Genomic DNA, 21,111 nt, shown 5'->3' on the forward strand with positions numbered 1-21,111 from the left:
AGTCAGATGCTTAACCAACTGAGCCACCCAGGCACCCATATTTAGGTTTTTTAAAGTTTTTTAACTGGGGGAGAAAATATAGCAGTATTTTAAACGTTCAAAATTAGCCACTAAATTTGGAGAAAAACTTATTCACAAAATGAGTGAGGATGTGATGAAACAGTAAGTTCTTGTTTATTATTGCTTAGCCACCTGGAGTGGAATTTTGGCAGACCTTCAGTCCAAGTAAAGCAGCTAGGGTTTCCATGGTGTGGGTTTAAATTGAGCAAAGATTATTGCCTTGTTTTGAAAGTTTGTTGAAAAAAGGCCAATAGTAACTGGAGAATGTTAACATAAAATGTAGAGATGGTCATCAGTTATGCAAAGAAGATATAAAGTAATGATCAAACATTTGCAAGATGTGATATATATGTCTGTGTCATATACATATGTGTATGACACACACATGTATACTATCTCATTTGATCCTCATGTTAATCCTGCAATGCATAATTGGACTTATTTCCAATTAGCTCACGAGGAAACAGAGCATAATGTTGCCTGATAAGGGTTAGATAGATTTGTTTTAAAGTTTATTTATTTATTTTGAGAGAAAGAGAGTCTTAGCAAAAGTGGGGGAGGAACAGAGAGATGGAGAGACAGAATCCCCAGCAGGCTCCGCACCATTCTTGCAGATCCCAGTGGGGGGCTCGAACACATGAACTGTGAGATCATGACCTGACAGAGATCAAGAGTCAGATGCTTAACTGACTGAGCCACCCAGGAGCCCCAGGGGTTAGATAGATTTTAGACCTGAGCCATTTAATTTCTCTTAACTGAGCCACCCAGGCACTCCAATTTTATTTTATTTTTTAAGTAATCTCTACACTCAACATGGGACTTGAACTCACAACTCTGAGATCAAGAGTTGCATGTTCTACCGACTGAGGCAGCCAGGTGCCCCCTTAAGTGTTTTTAAGATGATTCTTTTCTTGTGATTGATTAGTATCTGGTGTTCTTTAGTGTTCATTCTTTTCAGTTTTCCCCCAGGTTGTTTTTAGAGGTTTTCTGCCTTTGCCTAGAATTATTCTGAAGGGGTTGGGACCAAGAGATAAATTATGTTGAAATTCACTTTCTAAAAAGTAATTTTTCCATTTGATTTCTGTATTTACTTCTTCAGAGATTATCATTCCTGTTCTTCACATTGATAGAATTGATTTTCAGCTTTTCTGAGACATCAAATGATTAATATGCTTATGTTCTTGTATCAGATATTTTGCCTTCCCTGAGTGTTGGCTTTTTAATTTTTTTGCTTGTTTGTTAAATTCCTCCTTTAGTAAAGAATGGAATTCTATAAACATCTAGGAAGAGTGTTTTTGTGAACTTTCTCCTCTTTCTTTTTGCAAAGAGACATTATACCTGGATTATCTGACAGTGAATAATTGAAGAAAGCAGTATATTGTTACCTTTTTACTACTGATCCCCAATAGACTACATCAAAAGCTAGTCTGCTTTAGCATATTTATGTGGCAACCTAATTCTTGCATGAGATTTAATAGCCTGTTAGGCTTTTGGGTTCAATCATTGTCAATTCTTTTCCCTGATTCCGCATATTAAAGGTTGATCTGCGCTATTATGATTTAAACCAGTAATCCTTTGGGAAGATACCAAGTCCTTATGGGGGAAAATGCTGCTTTTCTACCATAATCCTTTTCTTTTTTGGCCTTTGGCTTTTGGGAAACATACTTACATATAAAAGAAAAAAAGAAACCTTTCAGTTCAATACAATGTCCCTTCTCTAGAGGTTAGTAGCCTCTGCATTGTTTTCCTAGGCTGACATCAGATGCTTGATGTTCATGTCAGTTACAGTTCTTCCATAAAATGAGGTTTCAGTTTTCTGTTACTTGAATGAATATACCTTCAGCAATCAAAATGTCTTCAAATGTGTGCCTAACAACTATCATTTAAATTTTTTTTTTTCAACGTTTATTTATTTTTTTTTGGGACAGAGAGAGACAGAGCATGAACGGGGGAGGGGCAGAGAGAGAGGGAGACACAGAATCGGAAACAGGCTCCAGGCTCTGAGCCATCAGCCCAGAGCCTGACGCGGGGCTCGAACTCATGGACCGCGAGATCGTGACCTGGCTGAAGTCGGATGCTTAACCGACTGTGCCACCCAGGCGCCCCACAACTATCATTTAATAGGAAGTCGTATTGCTCTTAAAAACCCAAGACTATGTTTTTGAGCAATTCTTCTTACTGTCCTTTAGCCATGTTATTTCTTCTTTCATTGTTGCTTGAAAGTTATATAGTATTATTTTGGCACAACGGCCAAGTTGGACTCTACATTTTCATCATATTAGTGAAGTTATACAGCACTAAAAACTTCTGAGTGAATAAAGAGGTTAAATGATAAAAACTATGGATGACTTTATGCCCTTGAGTACTGTGGCCAGCAATACAAGTCTAAGAGTGATATAATTTAAATAATTTTTTTTTCAAATAACCAGTCTTATTGAGTATTCGCATGCCATGCAGTTTAAGTATTTAAAGTGTGCAATTCAGTGGTTCTTGGTATAGTCACATTTTTTGTGCAGCCATCATCACAGCCAATTTTACAATATTTCCCCCACCTTCCTTCAAGAAAACTGTACCCACTAGCACTCACTCTCTCCTTCCCCACACTCCTAGGAAACCACTAATCTACTTTCTGTCTCTATGGATTTGCCTATTCTGGACTCCTATAATATGAGGCCTTTAGTGTCTGCCTTCTTTCATTTAGCATAATGTCTTCAAATTCATCTACATTGTAGCATGTGATGGCACTTCATTCCTTTTGATGGCTGAATATTTCATTATAATTATACTACCTTTTGTTTGTACGTTTATTCGGTTATGGATCTTTGTGTTGTTTTCACTTTTTGGTTATCGTAAATTTGCTGGGAGTGTTCATGTTCAGGTTTTTGTGTGGATATACATTTTCATTTCTCTTTAAAATGGATGATGATGGTATTTAACCCAAGAGTATACTACCTAGGAATGGAATTCTTGGGTCATATGGCAACTCTATGTTTATTTTATTTATTTAAGTAAGCTTAATGCCCCTTGTGGGGCTTGAACTCATAACCCTGAGATCAAGAGTTGCATGCTCCACCAACTGAGTCAGCCAGGCCCTCCAGCAACTCTGTGTTTATCGTTTTGGGGATCTGTAAAACTGTTTTCCAAAGCAGACGCACATTTTACTTTCCTACCAGCAATGCATGAGGGTTCCAATTTCTTCATATCCTCACAGTGCTTGTTATTTTCTATCATTTTGATTTTAGCCATCCTAGTAAGTATGAAGTATGGTATCTTACTGTGTTTTGATTTGAATCTTCCTGATGATTAACGTGAAATATTATAATAAAAGCAGTTTCTTTAATTGTAAAGGAAACAGGTTATTGTTAGAAATTAAGAAAAAAGAGGAATTTATTAAGAAAACATATATCACCCATAACCTTACCATCTAAAGGCAGTCACTATTATCATTTTGATCTGTTTGCTTTAAGTCTGTTTTTTTTAGCTGTCTTTGTATATATTGTTTTTCAAATTTGGATCATATTGAAGACATAAATATTGCCTTTTCCATGCCATTAAATTTTTTTAAAACCTGAATATAAAGATAAAGTGGTAACATTTATTTAGAGTTTACTATGTATCAGAAACTATGCTAAATATTTTAAACAAATGTTCTAATTAATTCTTTATATTAACTCCATGGGTTAAGTACCATCATTAATACCATTTTAAAGAAGAGACTGGGCTTTGGGTTAAAATGCTTGTCTAAGGTTACCCAGCTACTAAGTGACTGTATAATCGTTTTGTACTATGACTTTATAACAATTCCCTTTTTGGTGGGCTTATATTTTATTTTTATTTTTTTCCACTTTTATAAATAATAGTGACTATCCTACGTAAATCTTTATCTGACTCTGATTCCCTTTTTGGGGTAGATTATTTGAAGTAGAAATATTGATTGAAGAGTATGAATGCTTTCTGAGAAAACATATTCTCCAACCAATGTCTAAAGCATCAAATTGGCCAATTTCCCTGTCTTCTGAGAACTGACTCTGTGCCATAGGAACTTTAGTCTTTAGCTGGTTTGGATGAAAATTCTAGTTTAGAGAACACGTGATTTTAGTTTTGTAAATACTTTCAGAACTTTGAGTCAGAATTGAGATCTATAAATAGTATTGCTATCTTGTATGGATTTTAGTGAAAAGAAATATATATGTTGAAAATAAGAACAACTCTACATATTTCTTTCTAAGATATTATCTTCCATTTGGACACCCTGAAACCATTGGCAGCCATTATTAGTTTTCCAAAAGATGTGAGACAATTTATTATGTATGATATAAACTGGGATTTTGGAGCACAGTTTGCAATCTTAGATGGGGTAGAGTATGGAATCATAGATTCCTAGATCTTTTGTAGGTAGAACAGACCTTGTGATGTTTTCAATTTATAGATCTATTTTAATTTAGCAAGCACTTGATATTGAACCTATACCCTTCAATAGTTTGCTGTTGTTTTTAGGTAAAGTGCAACATCCTTATTATGGTGTACAGGGCCATGTTTGATTTGGCCTCTGCCAACCTCTCTGCCCTCCTTTTCTTCCTCTCCCCTTATTGTCCCCTTCTCTGCAGTTGTGTTGGCCTTCTCTCTGTTCCTCATATTACCAAGACTGTTCCTGCCACAGAGCCTTCAGACATGTTGCCTCCTCTTCTGTAAGGCTTCCTCTACCCAAAACATGCATCTAACTCCTGTTCATCTTTTAGGTCTCAGCTTGATCCTTACTTCCTTAGGGAAGGTTCTCCAGGTTGCACCCTGCCCTTCCCAGAGCTAACCTGCTGCTCTGTAATGTGCATTTAGCATTTAGCTAATTTTTTAGCATTTAGCACATTTTCATCATATAGATGGTTGTTTTGTTGCTCTATTTTTTGATACCTGATATGCCTCTTAGAGTGTAACTTCTGGGGTAGCAAGGACTGGTTCACCATTGTACAACTCTGTTGATTGTTGTCATTGTATGCAGAAGTTTTTAAGTTTGATGTAGTTGATTCTCTATTTTTGCTTTGTTGCCTGTGGCTTCTAATGTCCTAAGAGAACATTGTGTATTCCAATGTCATAAAGCTCTTCCCCTAGTTTTCTTCTAGTTTTATAGTTTTAGGTCTTACATTTAGATTTTTACTCCCTTTTGCATTAATTTTTATGTATGGTGTAAGGTAAGGGTCCATTTTCTTCTGCGTATGGATATTCAGTTTTCCTAGCACCATTTGTTGAAGAGACTATCTTTTCCTCAATGTGTAGTCTTGGCATCCTTGTTAAAGATCATTTGACCACATATATAAGGGTTTATTTCTGGGCTCTCTGTTTTGTTGGTCTATATGTCTCTCTTTATGCTAAGTATCATACATACTGTTTCGATTACTGTAGCTTTGTAATATGTTTTGAAATTAGGAAGTATAAAGCTTCCAGTTTTGTTCTTCTTAAGATTATTTTGGTATTCATGGTCCTTTGAGATTCCATATGAATTTCAGGATGATGTTTTCTGTTCCTGCAAAAAAAAAAAAAAAAAAAAAATGCCACAGGGATTTTGATGGGGATTGAACCGAATCTGTACATTGCTTTGGGTAGTATGGACGTTTTAACAATATTAAGTCTTCCAGCCCATCAACACTGGAGGTCTTTCCATTTATTAATATCATTTTTAATTTTTTTCAGTAACATTTTGTGGTTTGTAATGTACAAGTCTTTTGCCTTCTTGGTTAAGTTTATTCCTAAGTATTTAATTCTTTTTGATGCTCCACTAAATGGGATTTTAAAATTTTCTTTTTTAGATTGTTTATTGTTAGTGTATTGAAACACAACTGATTTTTGAGTATCCTGCAACTTTGCCAACTGATTTCTGAGTGTTCTGCAACTTTGCCAAATTTATTAGTTCTAAAAGGTTTTCTTTGTGGAATCTTTAGAGCTTTCTACATAAAAGAAAGAGCATGTTATTGGCAGATAATTTTACTTTTTCCGTTCTAATTTGGATGCTTTACATTTCTTTTTTCCTTTTTTTTGTCTAATTGCTCTGGCTAAGACTTCCAGTATTGTGTTGAATAGAAGTGGTGAGAGTGGGCATCCTTGCCTTGTTCTGATCTTAGAGGAAAAACTGTTTTTCACTGTTGAGTATGATGTTAGCTGTGAGCTTTTCATACATGATCTCATTTTGTATTTTTTTAAAAAGATGTAAATGCCATCATTTAGTATGCTTTTACCATTGAGCATGATTAAACTAAAGAATAGTGCCATTATATTTTAGAGAAGGAATAAGCCAACAGACAACTTATTAAAATTAAGTAATATACAGTGAATTTGATTTAAAAAAAAAAGCCACTACTTATTTCCTGGGAAAATTTATGGAAAATTTGTTTGGTTTCTAATGCCATTGCAATCTGATTTTTACCCAAACTTCTTGGCTCTCTTGAAGGTAACTAGTAACCCCTAAATTGGAAAACCAGTGGTCTGTTCTTAACTCCTTTTTAATCTCTGTAGCATGGCACTATTGATCAAACTTCCTTAACTGTTTCCTCACTCAATTTTCATATCTTTGTGGTTCTCCTGCCACTTTGTTCTTTCGGTCATCATAATTCCTCTTCCTCCTCTAGTTTTGTAATGTCTGTATCCCCTGATGTTCTGTTTTTTGATCCCATCTCTTTTCTTGATTTATGTTTTCTGTCAGTGATCTCACTTGACCATCATGGCTTCAGTCATCATCAGCAGGCAGTTGACTGACAAGTCTGCCTCTCCTCATTCGCTACAGTTCCACTTCTTTGTCTTTGGACACCCTCATCTGAATGTCTTACTAGACAGGTTGAAGATGCTCATAATTGAAAACTTTATCTTTCCTTCTGTCTTGCTTTTGTCTCCTTCATCCTGTATCTGTTTCCCAGACTTGGTTGGTGTGATGTTTCTGCCATACCTTTGCTCATGCCATTTCTTTTCCTGTCTTTTGTGTTACTTATCCTCATACTCTTCAATATACTTCAAGATCTGCTTCAAATACCATCTTTTCTGCAAAGTACTAATCTGAGCAGTAGATGACCTACTCATTCTCTGCTCTAAAACCTTTCAATTGGGAGTTTCTTATGGACTGTTTCTTAAAATTATGAAGCTGTTTGTGATTTGGTCTATGTTTGCTTTTCTAGCCATAAATCTAGGCACTCCCCCTCAGGAATCCTATAATTCGTCACATAATCCACATAGAATCACTTCTTGTTCCTCAGGTAAGCCTATATGCTTTTGTGTACATGTCATTTCCCCTTAGTGTTTTTTAGGGGTGCAGATGGATAGAGTTGATGGTGGTGGCCTGTGAAACTAGTCCTATAGAGGTGTCTTACATTATATAGATGTCCTCCATCTGTTGAGTTCTATAAGCAGTTTAGCATAGTGGAAAGAGACAGCATTTGAACCTTGATTTAAATGCTAGTTTTGATATTTACCAGCTACATGAACTTGGTATTCAATTTTTCTGAACTTCTGTTTCCTAATATTTATAAGCCATGTGAACTTGGTAAAAGTACTCAATATTTCTGCACCTCTATTTCCTGATCTGTAAAATAGGGGCAATATTTAGCCTTACAAGGCTAATATCAAGTTTAAGAAAGCAACTGCATATAAAATGCCAAGCATATGCTAAGTCCTCATAAGTGGTGTTAAAAAAGAAAAAGGAAAAAAAAAGATGCTGCAGCAGCAACTACTGCTTTCCCTTCAAGGGATCAATTGTGTATGATTGTGGTGTGAGAAATGGTGTCAGACTGAGACAGGGTACTGCAGGCAGAGCACAAAGGATATCGTCCTACTCCTGGGGAACTGGTGTGCCAACCACACGTCCTAGTCAGGGATCAAGAGAAATTTCTCCATGTAGTCAGCTAGTGACTTCTTCCTTATGGTACACATAACGCTTTGTTTCTATCTCTCCAAACAGAAATGCTTTGCACATATTGTCCTGCCAGCCACTCTGCCTTCTTTAGTACATCTTACTTATTGTCCCAGAATATGGCTTTTAAAATGCAGGCTGTGTATGGTGCTCCTATCCACTCTTTCAGTACAGATAAATCCTAACTCTTTAATATGGATTATAAGGCTCTTTATGATCTGGCCTTCACTTCTCTCTCTCGCCTCATCTTTAGCTGTGCTCCATGCAGGGGTCACTTATCATTTTTTGTCTGCCCAGTATCTGAACTCTTATGTTTAGGAAATTGCACAGTGCTTGGTGGGGGAAGGACCTGTCTCACATCTCAGATATTGAAAAGTTCAGACACTCATGAGTGACACAGAGGATCAAAGACTGGGTCAGTGGCAGCAGTGATGGCCTCTTGTTACATTGGCAGTGGTGTCTGTACTATACTCTTACCATGCATAGTTTCAGCTGTGATTTGGACTGACTAGCCTACATCGGTAATGACTTAGTTTCAGACCCTAGATTTTCCATCCCTTGTGTTGGATCTTTGAGGTTACCCATTGTTTTTTCGATGAATTCTTTTTATGTTTAAAGGAACCCAGGGTGTTTTCTGTTATTTGCACTTACAAAATAGCCTTGAATCATACCACTCTTTAGCACCAAGTGCTCCATTCACATTAAACTTCTACAATACTTCTGAACTGACCATGGTTGTCTCCACCTTTGGGCTTTCTCACATTGTTCTACCTAGAACTCTCCTTACCCCATTCTTGAACTGTTTACATTTTGTTTTCCCCCAGTGTTATTGAGAAATAATTAACTTGCATCACAGAATAACTTTAAGCCTCACAGGATGGTTTGATTTACATATATTGTGAAATAATTACCATAATAGGTTCAGCTAACATCCATCATTTCATACACATACAATAAAAAGAAAAGAAGGAAGAAAAAAATAAAGGGGAAACATTTTCTCCTTATGGTGAGAACTCTTAGGATGTATTATATCCTTAACAACTTTTCTATGTCATACAGCAGTGTTAGCTATAGTCATTATGTTGTATATTACCTCCCTTCTACTTGTTTATTTTATAACTGGAAGTTTGTATCTTTAGACCACCTTATTCCAGTTCTCCCTCCCCCCACCACCTGCTCCTGGTAACCACAAGTCTGATCTCTTTTTCTATGAGTTTTTTTTTTTTTTTAGATTCCACATACAAGTGAGATCATACAATATTTGTCTTTCTCTGACTTATTTCACTTAGCGTAGTGCCTTCAAGTTCCATCCGTGTTGTTGCAAATTGTAGGATTTCCTTATTTTTTATGGCTAAATAATATTCCATTATATATATATATATATATATATATATATATATATATATGTGTGTGTGTGTGTGTGTGTGTGTGTGTGTGTATTACAATTTCTTTATCCATTCATCTATCAATGGATACTTAGGTTGTTTCCATGTCTGGGCTATTGAGAATAATGTTGCTGTCAACATGGGAGTACAGATATTTACCTGAGTTAGTGTTTTTGTTACCATTGGATTATTATGTATATTATAATATATATATTATTATATTTCCAGAAGTGGAATTGCTGGATTGTATCGCAGTCCTATTTTTAATTTTTTGAGGATCCTGCATATGGTTTTCCATAGTGACTATAAACTGACTTTTAATGATCCTTTGAATTCCACTCTGTTGTCATGTTACTTTTTCTGCAAATCTTCCCCTAGTTCTTAAGATGGGTTAGTTCCTCAGTGTTCCCACAGAACCCTCCGCTTATTTCTATTATAGTACTTATCACACTGTATTGTAATTGTCTTGTCATTCCTTGGAGACATGGGCTACTACTACATTATCTTTGCATTGTCTCTGGCAGATCATAATTACTATCTAAATTTTATCTTTTGAATGAGTGAAAAACTATTGAATTACACATGGTGTTATATTAGAATTTGTCTATTTGCATATCTGTTTTCCCTAATAAACTGTGAATATTTTGTGAGCAGAGACCAAGTTCTTCTTCATCTTTATATCCTTAATTTGTAACATAGTACTTGGCTTATAGTAGATCCTGAGGGAATGTTGATTGCATGATTGAATGACTGAAGGGCAAACTGTCTTTTTAGAATTTCAGTTTAAGTTTTTTCCAAAAAAAAATATCTTCTTTGACTATGTGGGTAAAGATGAGGTATCAGTATGTGGCTCATACTGAGTAATTGACACTCTCCACTCCTCTGTACCAGGGTTGGTAGTTTTATTTAGAAGATAGTGTGTACATGTGAAAAAATAACTATTCAACAAGCTAGTATTTTATATGCCAAGTGAGTGATGTGGGCAGATAGATATTGCTTTAGTGTCAGGCTAACTATAACATTCTTAATTGGGCCTTTGAAAGTGTGGTACACAAGCAAATGAAATTAGAAGATGTCGGGGCGCCTGGGTGGCTCAGTTGGTTAAGCGGCTGACTTCGGCTCAGGTCATGATCTCGCAGTCCGTGAGTTCTAGCCCCGCGTCGGGCTCTGTGCTGACAGCTCAGAGCCTGGAGCCTGCTTCAGATAGATTCTGTGTCTCCCTCTCTCTGACCCTCCCCTGTTCATGCTGTGTCTCTCCCTGTCTCAAAAATAAATAAACGTTTAAAAAAAAATAGAAAATGTCTATTCATTAATTGGATTATTAGTTAATTGGATTGATTAGAATGGAAGCCTGTATCTGTTTTACTTGGCTTATATTCTGCTTATTTTGGAATTTTTCCTCCTTCATTGGATATTTTTCATTGAAATTTTAACTCATTCTTTTTTAGGTCCAAGACAACTTTGACAAGATTGAGTTCAATAGGATGTGTTGGACCCTCTGTGTCAAAAAAAACCTCACCAAGAGCCCCTTGCTCATTACAGAAGAAGATGCATTTAAAGTATGGGTTATTTTCAACTTTTTATCTGAGGACAAGTATCCATTAATTATTGTGCCAGAAGAGGTAAGGTGTGGCTCTGGGAAGTTCTTACATGGCCATCATAGCATTTAATAGATATAGCTTGGAAGTATTGTTTTAATTCAAATTGTGTAGATACAGAGGGAGATCTTGGACTAGTGTTTTTGGACCAGAGGCAAAACAGCTTGAATCCAAGAAAGTCCAAGACTTAGTGATTTGGGGTCATGTAATAACCCCTGGAGATTTGTAGATAGGGTGGGACTTTTCCTCTCCAAATTGCTATAGTTATGAATGAATCCATCCTCATATCCAAAGAATTTTTATTTAGTACAAGTCACAACATAATTTTTTGTTTCCTTACATATTGGCAAACTAGTATGGCATTTTAGGAAAGCAGGGCAAAATTGGCTGAGTGATATTATCTGGGAAACACATAGGATCCACAATGTTGTTCTCAAGGCTGTTTTTATGTGAGGAAATACTGTTCTCGTTTCAAAGTCCAGGATGGTGACTTTTTATTGTTCTTTCCAAAGTAAATGAAAAAGAATATTTTGCTTGTTCTGTTCTGACTTATTTTCCCTAGCTTCCAAAGGAAAAAAAAAATACAGGAGTAAGATTTCTGTGCTATCTTACTGCCTTAAAAAATTATATATGTAATACATGCTTATTACAGTAATAAATATAAAAAGACTAATATGAAGAATTACAATTAGCTATAGTTCTCCCCTAAAAAAAAAAACAAAAACAAAACAACAACCTGTCATTCCTTAACTTTTGACAAATTATTTAACCTCTTGAGATTTAATTTCCTATTATAAAATAGCGCTGGGACACCTGGGTGGCTCGGTTGGTTAAGCGTCTGACTCTTGATTTCGTCTCAGGTCATGATCTCACAATTCATGAGATTGAGCCCTGCATGGGGTTCTGTGCTGATGGCACAGAGCCTGCTTGGTATTCTTTCCCCCTCTCTCTCTGCCCATCCCCTGCTTTCTCTCAAAAACAAAACAAAACAAAAATTAAAAACCTTTAAAAAATAAAATAGGGCTAAATAGAGGTTCTGCATTTAAAGGACTTAGCTCAATATCTGGTATGTAATAGGTACTCAGTAAATGTGTTAACTCCTATGACCACTATTATTGCATTTTTGCATGTAAGTCTGTTTATTTCCTTAGAACAGATTTCCAACAGTGGAACTCTGAGTCCTAAAAAACACACTTAAAAAAAATTTTTTTTAATGTCTATTTTTGAGAGAGGGAGACACAAAATCCGAAGCAGGCTCTAGGCTCTGAGCTGTCAGCACAGAGCCTGACGTGAGACTCGAACTCATGAACTGCACGATCATGACCTGAGCCAAAGTTGGATGCTTACCCAACTGAACCACCCAGGCACCCCCAAAACACACTTTCAAGGTATTTGATGAACAGGTAGAATTACCCTTTGGAAAGGTTGTACCAATTTAGATAGCTATCAGCAGTGATTGAGGCCTATTGTTACCCATCCTGCCAATACAGAGTCTAGTCTGTGATTTCTGTGATTCATATTCATGTTAGGAAAATTTGTTTAAAAGTGCACACTACAAAATTTTATTTAAAGCCAGCAAGCATTTATTGACTGCCAACAATAGGCAAGGCACCAAGAGTAATGCAAAGTGCAAAAGATTACTTCCTGCCTTCAAGGAGTTTGTAGTCTGCTCAAGGAAAAAAATAAGTCAAATGTAATTTAAAGCAAAATAGACTACCTGTTACAAGAGAGATGCAAAGGGCATACAAATACAGAGAAGGGATAGATTTATTCTAGCTTGGGGGAAGTAAGGGATCAAGGAAAGCTTTTTAACAGACAATGTAGTAGTTAAAAGTAAGGTCTTAAATTTTTTCCATAAAGGGCCAAACAATAAATATTTGAGGCTTTGTGGCCCTTTAGGCCATCCTGTCTCTGTTGCAGCTACTTAAATCTGCTGTTATGGTGTGAAAGCAGCCACAGACACTATGTTTGTTGCTGTACTTCAAATATTGCTGGACTTTGAAATGTGAATTTTGTATGATGTTCATGGATCATGAAATTTTTTTTTTTTTCCTCCCAGCTACTTAAAAATGCAGGAAATGGTCTTAGATCATGGATGTATACAAACATGCCATGAGCCAGATTTGGCTGCTGGGCTAGAGTTGACTTGTGGACTGGCTTTTGCTGTTCCCTGGTTAAGGGCAGGGGTCTGGAGTCAGATTTCCTGGATTTGACTTCTAGCTCTATCACTGTTCACTAGCTCTATGACTTTGGGCAATATACTTCATTTGTTTTTGCTTCAGTTTCCTCAACTATAAAATAAGACTAATGCTAGTATCTACCTCTTACTCTTCTTGTGAAGATCAGATGAGGAGAACGCCTGGCCCTGAAAGTCCTCATTTAGTATTAGCTCTTAAGTTTATGGGGAAATTAGCACTTGTGCTGGGCCTTAAAAGATGGGAAGAATTTTGATTAATGGGGAAGAATTCTGGGTGGAAGAAACAGTGGGCAAAATTATATGAGTGAACAAAATTGTAAAAGCAAAGGGCATGTTCTTTTTTTTAAAAAATTTTTTAAATGTTTATTTTTGAGAGAGAGAGACAGAATGTGAGTGGGGCAGGGGCAGAGAGAGAGGGAGACACAGAATCCAAAGCATGCTCCAGGCTCTGAGCTGTCAAGCACAGAGCCCAGTGCGGGGCTTAGACTCACAAACCGTGAGATCACGACCTAAGCCAAAGTCAGTTGCTTAACTGACTGAGCCACCCAGGTACCCCCAAAAAGGAATTTTTAAAAAGGATATTGGGTAGCTCACAGAATTGTCATGATGGCTGAGACCAGGTTTGAATGCTATCATTCTGGAACTATCCTGGTCACTCCAGTTCCTCACTGGAGGAAAAGCTGCTGCCACCAGGGGATGGGTATTGTACTTGTACAGTGGAAAACCTCTGGCCCTGAACATTTGGTGCAGCCCAGGAACTCTGATCTTCTTGCAACTGTTTTTGCTACCAGAGAGAATTCTCTGTGCCCACTTTTCAGTTCATAGTCAGAGGATAACACATGTAATTGGTATGGCCTATGTCAGGTACCATGAGATAGTTGCAAAGGAGTCCTGGAAAGGGTCCACTTGCATTTTTATTGTCTGTATTGGGAGGTAGGGAATTGCCTAGATGTAAGAAGGGGGTTCGTTGCTAGGCAGTCAAAAAGAATGACACATGCCCTGTCTAACTGGAATATGCTAGAAGGAAGAAGAATGGTGGTAGATGAGGCTAGAAGGAGTTTTGACTTTATCCTGTAGGCAATGGGGAGCTGTGAGCCACTGATGATTTTTTAAAATATTTATTTATTTATTTTGAGAGAGAGAGAGAGAGAGAGAGAGAGAGGGGCAAGGGCAGAGAGAGAGGGAGAGAGAGAACCCCAAGTGGGCTCTACAGTTAGCGCAGAGCCTGATATGGGGCTTGATCCTACAACCATGGTGAGATCATGACCTGAGCCTAAATCATGAGTTAGATGTTTAACTGACAGAGTCACCCAGGCACCCTGAGCCACTGATGATTTTTAAGCAAGAGAGTGTCAAATAAATAGATGAAATATGAAGAGATGTGAGATGGGAAGTTGAGAGAAGGTAAGTGGCATATGGGGACCGAAGTATAGTGATGTTAGTGAGAATGGAAAAGAAGATCAGATGGGAAGGACCTAGAGGTGACAGGACTAAAAGTTCATAGTGCCTGGTGTAGGCCTATAGGCAGGTTTCAGGCCTGGGCAATCGGGAGGGAATAGAGTGTAGTTGTTTAAAGCATGATCTTTGAAATCAGACTGCCTGCTTTAAATCCTGACTGTACCACATTTTAACTATGTGACTTTGAAGAGATTAACTCATCTCTTTGTTTGGGTTTCCCCATCTGTAAAATGGGGACAGCTACTTCATTCATTGGACTCTTGTGAGGACTAAAATAGTTGATATATGTGAAGCATTTAACATAATGTCTGGCCCCATGATGAGTGCTCACTAAATAGTGTCTATGTGTGAATGACAGGATGATGAATAAGTTGGAGATATGGTGTCTGATGATGGGTTGGGTACATTGGTATTTTAAGTGGGACATACTTGTGGAGCTGTCCTGTATTCAACTGGAATTACACTTCTAGAGTTTGTGAGAAGTTAGGGCTGGAGACAGAGATGGGGAAGCTATGGGAGTAGGTTAGATCAAGGAGGAAGAAACCACTGTGGGAGAAGTGAGGGCTTAGGACGGAACCTTGGGACTGTTTCTGTAACAGGAAGAGGAAGTAGTTTTGGTACAGGAAGCTGAATTGAATAGTCTATAAGGTAGGAGGAGAACTGGGAGAGTATTGAGTCATGAGTGCCATAGAAAGAAAAAGTTCTAAGAAGCAGAAAAGTAGTTACTAGCATTAGATGCTACAGAAAAATTAGAGGGCGATACGTGAGAAGTTGCCCTTGGATTTACCAATTCGGTGGTCATTGGAAATCAAGTAGAACACAGTTTTACGTAGTGGTGGGAACAGTTTTTTAGTGCTTAGTAACAATAATGATGTGATAGTGTGTCAATGTTAAAGGGGATATGAAGTGGGGCGCCTGGGTGGCTCAGTCAGTTAAGCGTCTGACTTCAGCTCAGGTTACGATCTTGTGGTCCGTGAGTTCGAGCCCCGTGTCGGGCTCTGGGCTGATGGCTTAGAGCCTGGAGCCTGCTTCCGATTCTGTGTCTCCCTCTCTCTCTGCCCCTCCCCCGTTCATGCTCTTTCTCTCTCTGTCTCAAAAATAAATAAACATTAAAAAAAAGGGGGGGATATGAAGAATAAAATGTGTTATGGAGTCTTGTCCATGAAAATTGTCTAGCTTAATACAGAGACATATAGAAGGAGTGGAATATTGATAGGTGTTGAAAAAGATGTATTGATGGTATTTAAAAGTAAAAAAAATTTTTTTTTTTAATGTTTATTTTTGAGAGACAGAGAGAGACAGATCATGAGCAGGAGAGGGGCAGAGAGAGAGGGGGACACAGAATCCGAAGAAGTCTCTAGGTTCTGAGCTGTCAGCAGAGCCCAACGCGGGACGTGAACTCACAAACTGTGAGGTCATGACCTGAACTGAAGTTGGATGCTCAACTGACCCAGGCGCCCAGGCACCCTAAAAAAAATAAAAAAAAATTTTTTTTAACATTTATTTTTTATTTTTGAGAGACAGAGAGAGACAGAGCATGAGCAGGGGAGGGGCAGAGAGAGGGAGACACAGAATCTGAAGCAGGCTCCAGGCTCTGAGCTGTCAGCACGAGCCCGATGTGGGGCTCGAACCCACGAACTGTGAGATCGTGACCTGAAGTCAGACGCTTAACAGACTGAGCCACCCAGAAGCCCCTAAAAAATGTTTTTGATGTTTATTTTTGAGAGAGAAAGCGACAGAATGTGAGTGGGGGAGGGACCGAGAGAGGGAGACAGAGCATCTAAAGCAGGCTTCAGGCTCTGAGCTGTCATCACAAAGCCCTACACCGGCCTCGAACTCATGAACTGTGAAATTGTGACCTGAGCCGAAGTTGGATGCTTAACCAACTGGGCCACCCAGGTACCCTCTGGTGGTATTTTAAAAACCTAGCTGTTGCTTGGAAGAATTATGCTAATAAAATCTCCAGTGTTGTCTTTTAAAACATTTTGTAGTTACGCTTAGTGTTCTAAGTTTATTTGTGTTTTCTTTGGAATTGGAGGTGGAGTGGGTCTCTTACCTGTGATGTTTGGGCTCTTACCATCACTAAAATATTCATGGTAGACTTGAAATTGATCTTGTCCTGATTTCAGCGTTAGAAATTTCCTTAGTAACTAAGGAAACTTACCTTGTTCCTCAAGGGGGCACTTGCTTGATATGGAGGACTTGCCATTGGCTTTAAATCATTGTTGAGCCATGGGCTATGAAGGGAGCCGGTCAGCACTAGCTTCCTGATTGCTCTGCCTAAGAAACTGCTTCAGGTGGCCTGAAGAACTGGGACCCACATGAGCCTTGAGGTGTACCATGACTGTATCCACTTCTGTACTCTAGAGCCCCGCCAAGGCTCTGCGGGCTGTTAGGAATGTCTTTGGTTGTGTTTCTTCTAAACAAATTAATCTCATTCCAGAAGGGAATAGCCTCTGTTTAGAATAGCCAGGCAGCATACCTTGTCATGTTATTGTTTGGACTTATTACTCTGTTTTGACATCTTTAACTCTCTCAGCATTTCTTCTGCTTAGATTTAGAATTAGAGTTAGTTTTATAGATCCTTTCTTTGTGGCCAGAAGTACTTATTTGGAGAAAGAATCATCAGGACAGATTTATGTGGAATTGCTTTGTCTGGCTGCTGAACCAGCCTCCTGTTAAAATATGGCTATGTATTTATTAAGCTCTTAGCACAACTCCTGTCCTTGGATGAAGCACTGTAAACTCAAGATCACACTATTTTATGGAAAATACTAGAGTCATAATATTTCTTAAGGTGGTCATTCTCTGTTACATTTTGTTTCCTTCCTAAATACTTTAATAACATTAAAAAAGCCCCATATTTTGAACTAGTTTTAGACTTAGAGGTTTTAGTAAAATTTAATGTAAAGATAGATAAATTTTAAAAATAAATTTTGAAGTGTAATGTCTTAATTTGTCATGAGTGCATATATGAGTTTAATTTGTAATTTTACCAACAGTTTTTAGGTTTTATAAGTTTAAGGTAATTTTTATGTTTCCAGTCATCCATCTACCATAATGATTATTTGTATTTTGTTTGAGTCCAGAATGTTTTTAACTGAGATTTTATTCTCTAGTTTTGATTAATGCTATATAAGATATAAGTAACAGTGGTAGTTATATGAGTAACATAAGTGGTATAAATGTTTGATTTTGATTCAGTTTCCCATGACCCAGAAAGTAGTTATCAAAAATATTAAATAAATGTTTAAGTGACTTACACCATGCATAATTCAAGAAATAGTATGTTCCCATTTAAGATGGTTCCTTAATTTTTGACAAATGATATTCCTGGAAATGTGTGTCTGTATAGTTTTTTTCATTAGCATTCATTTTCCGCAGAGCCAAGAACAAAACAGGATGTGTCTGTTGTGGACTTATTTGGAAGAATTGCTTTGATGCAATTAAATATCAAAACTAAAATAGTTTTAAGAGATCCTTAGTGAATGAAATAAAACCTAAATTGTTATTAAACCAGTAAAGGCCCTTTTTTAATGATGACAGGGAAAGAACTTTTAACAACATGATTTTTGGAGCCAAAGCCCTTGAAAATCACATGCAGCTTGAAAGTTTATTCTTTTGTTATTTTTGGTGAAACTTGCTTGGAAGGAGGAAGTAAGCTGCTTCCTGAAACTGAATGAGCTTTTAGAATTGATGCAGGCCACTCGAGACTAACCCGGCAGCACGTGATTTATTATTTAGTGTAATTGAATAGTTGAGAGTGGGAATGTTTGTCTCTTCCTGGCCCAATATAATGAATTAAGAGATCCTTAAATTATTTGGTAATGATAAGTATATGATTGTGTTGAAAGTCAGCAGGAAATAAGTCTAGATTGTTTGGGACAATCACTGGGAATGCTGAGCAGTTGCTGGGTGCGGATGACAAACTCAGGAGGGTTTGGGAGTGCGCACCTTCATAAAGGTTTAGGATGAACCAAGGAAGCTGCCTCTAGAGCTGAGTTTGCTACTAACAGGTACTCTCAGTTACTAACATTATTAAAGACCATTGGATATACAAGAGAAACTGAAGCTTGGAGTGGGAGGGACTTGGGTATATTCACAGTGGATGTATATTCACAGTAGATGAAGAAAAGCTAAGGCTGTTTCCCGATTTATAGTATGAATGGTCAGTCCAATGCACCATTTTGTCATGCCTATCCACGTGACCATATGCATATGCTTCTGTTGGCCTTACTACTAACACTTCTACTTGTGCTTGTACTGCCTTTATCCCACCTTGTGATCAGACAGCATGGGCCCTTCTTTTTACTGCATTAGGGAGATTGAACTTCTGTGCATGTTAATGCCTTTAAGTTATTTTACTTTGGGCAATTATTCATCTTAATGTCCTTTTTAACTTTCTTTTTCTCTCTTGTCTCTCTTTAGTCTCTTCTTGTCTTTAATCTTTTTTCCTTTTCTTTTTTGGTACATTCTGTCCTTTTTTCTTCTTTCTCTCTAATCTTTACCATTTTCTTTCTCTCTCCTCCACTGACTATCCCTGTTACTACGTCTTTTTTTTTTTCTTTAAAGATTTTATTTTTAAGTAATCTCTACACCCAAGTTGGGGCTTGAATTTACAACTTCAAGATTAAAAGTTACATGCTGTAATTACTGAACCAGCTAGGCACAAATGAAATTGTTTTTTTTTTGTTTCATTTTTAGTTAAAGTTTATTTATTTATTTTGAGAGAGAGAGTGAGCAAGCACGTGAGAGCATGCACAAGAGCAGGGGAGGAACAGAGAGAGAGAGAGAGAAAGGGGAGAGAGAATCCCAAGCAGACTCTGTGCTATCAGTGCCCAGCCCTCCGCAGGGCTCAGTCTCACAATCTGTGAGATCATGACCTGAGCCAAAGTTAAGCATCTGATGTTCAACCAACTGAGACACATTCATCCAGTGGAGACATGCAGGCATCCTATGTTTTTGTTTTTTAAAGTAAGCTCTATGCCCAGCATGAGTCTTGAACTCACAACCCTGATATAAGGAGTCACATGCTCTACCAGCTGAGCCAGTCAGGTGCCCTGATCCTTGTTACTTGTTCTTCTTCTTTTTTTTTTTAAATCTTTTTAATGTTTATTTATTCTTGAGAGAGAGACAGAATGCGAGCGGGGGAGGGGCAGAGAGAGAGGGAGACACAGAATCTGAAGCAGGCTCCAGGCACCAAGCTGTCCGCACAGAGCCTCACGTGGGATTTGAACTCACAAACCGTGAGATCATGACCTGAGGTAAAGTCAAACCCTTAACTGACTGAGCCACCCAGGCACCCCTGATCCTTGTTACTTCTATTTAAAAACCAAGAAAATAGGGGCGCCTGGGTGGCGCAGTCGGTTAAGCGTCCGACTTCAGCCAGGTCACGATCTCGCGGTCCGTGAGTTCGAGCCCCGCGTCGGGCTCTGGGCTGATGGCTCAGAGCCTGGAGCCTGTTTCCAATTCTGTGTCTCCCTCTCTCTCTGCCCCTCCCCCGTTCATGCTCTGTCTCTCTCTGTCCCAAAAATAAATAAACATTGAAAAAAAAAAATTAAAAACCAAGAAAATAATAATATCTGATAACAGTAGATGTCATATCTCCAACAAGGAAAAGGAAAGACCTAAGTGTGTTTTTCTCCAACAAGTAAATATTTGTTGACTACTTACTATATACTTGATTTAGGAGATTAGATAATTTCCATATTAGAAGACTTTATAGTGTCTCATCAAATTTAATTACTAGAACTCTTGATATTTTTTGACTTTGTGATATTTTGTGGATGTACATTTCTTTGCAAGCATGTTTTTGCTATTGTTGGCATTCTTTTTCTGCTAAAATATGTTATTTCACAAACAGCTTTATAACCAAATTAGTAGAAGTGCAAAGGAGAGAAAGAAAAATTAACTCACAATCTTATCTATAACAAGTTAGACTTACTATTTCTGTGTTTTCCTCTAGTATTTGTCAAAATATTTACAGAGTCTTTATGCAGTGGAAATTATAGGTAAATTTAATTGAACATTCTTTTATTTATTTTTACATTTTAATTTTTTGGTATTATTATTTTTATTAGAGAGAGAATCTTTTTTTTTTTAATGTTTATTTTTTTAGAGAGGTGGGGAGGAGCAAACAGAGGGGGACAGAGGATTCAAAGCAGGTTTGGTGTTGACAGCATAGAGCCTGATTTCAGGATTCGAATTCACAAACCATGATATCATTACCTGAACTGAAGTTGGACACTTAACCGGCTGAGCCACCCAAGAATCCTGAGGGGGGGGGGGGGGAGGACAGGATGAATGAATGAATGAATGAATCTTAAGCAGTCTCCATGCTCAGTCAGAGCCCGATGTGGGGCTTAATCCCAAGACCCTGCGATTATGACTCGAGCCAAAGCCAAGAGTTGGATGCTTAACTGACTGAGCCACCCAGGTGCCTCTCTCAAATGTAATTTTAGCAATCCCTGTCAAAATAATATCAGCATTTTTCACAGAGGTAGAACAAACAATCCTAAAATTTGT

The 21,111-nt window shown here is 37.7% G+C and overlaps 1 protein-coding gene across 2 annotated transcripts in view; it reads left to right on the forward strand.

Annotated features, from left to right (window-relative positions):
• Positions 1 to 21,111, forward strand: part of SWAP70 (switching B cell complex subunit SWAP70) — a 78,879-nt gene that overhangs the window by 29,780 nt on the left and 27,988 nt on the right. For both annotated transcript variants that reach the window (XR_006960558.1, XM_047070737.1), the window contains exon 3: positions 10,782 to 10,955. Coding sequence is in view for 1 of the 2 variants with exons in the window: in XM_047070737.1 (XP_046926693.1) it covers positions 10,782 to 10,955 (174 nt within the window). In the remaining variant the exon portion in view is untranslated. The remainder of the gene's footprint in view (positions 1 to 10,781; positions 10,956 to 21,111) is intronic.

The sequence above is a fragment of the Lynx rufus genome, unplaced genomic scaffold (genome assembly GCF_022079265.1).
Source record: "Lynx rufus isolate CCGP_SWC_20201006 ecotype Redwood Valley unplaced genomic scaffold, mLynRuf1.p SCAF_9, whole genome shotgun sequence".
NCBI classification, from domain to species: domain Eukaryota; kingdom Metazoa; phylum Chordata; class Mammalia; order Carnivora; family Felidae; genus Lynx; species Lynx rufus.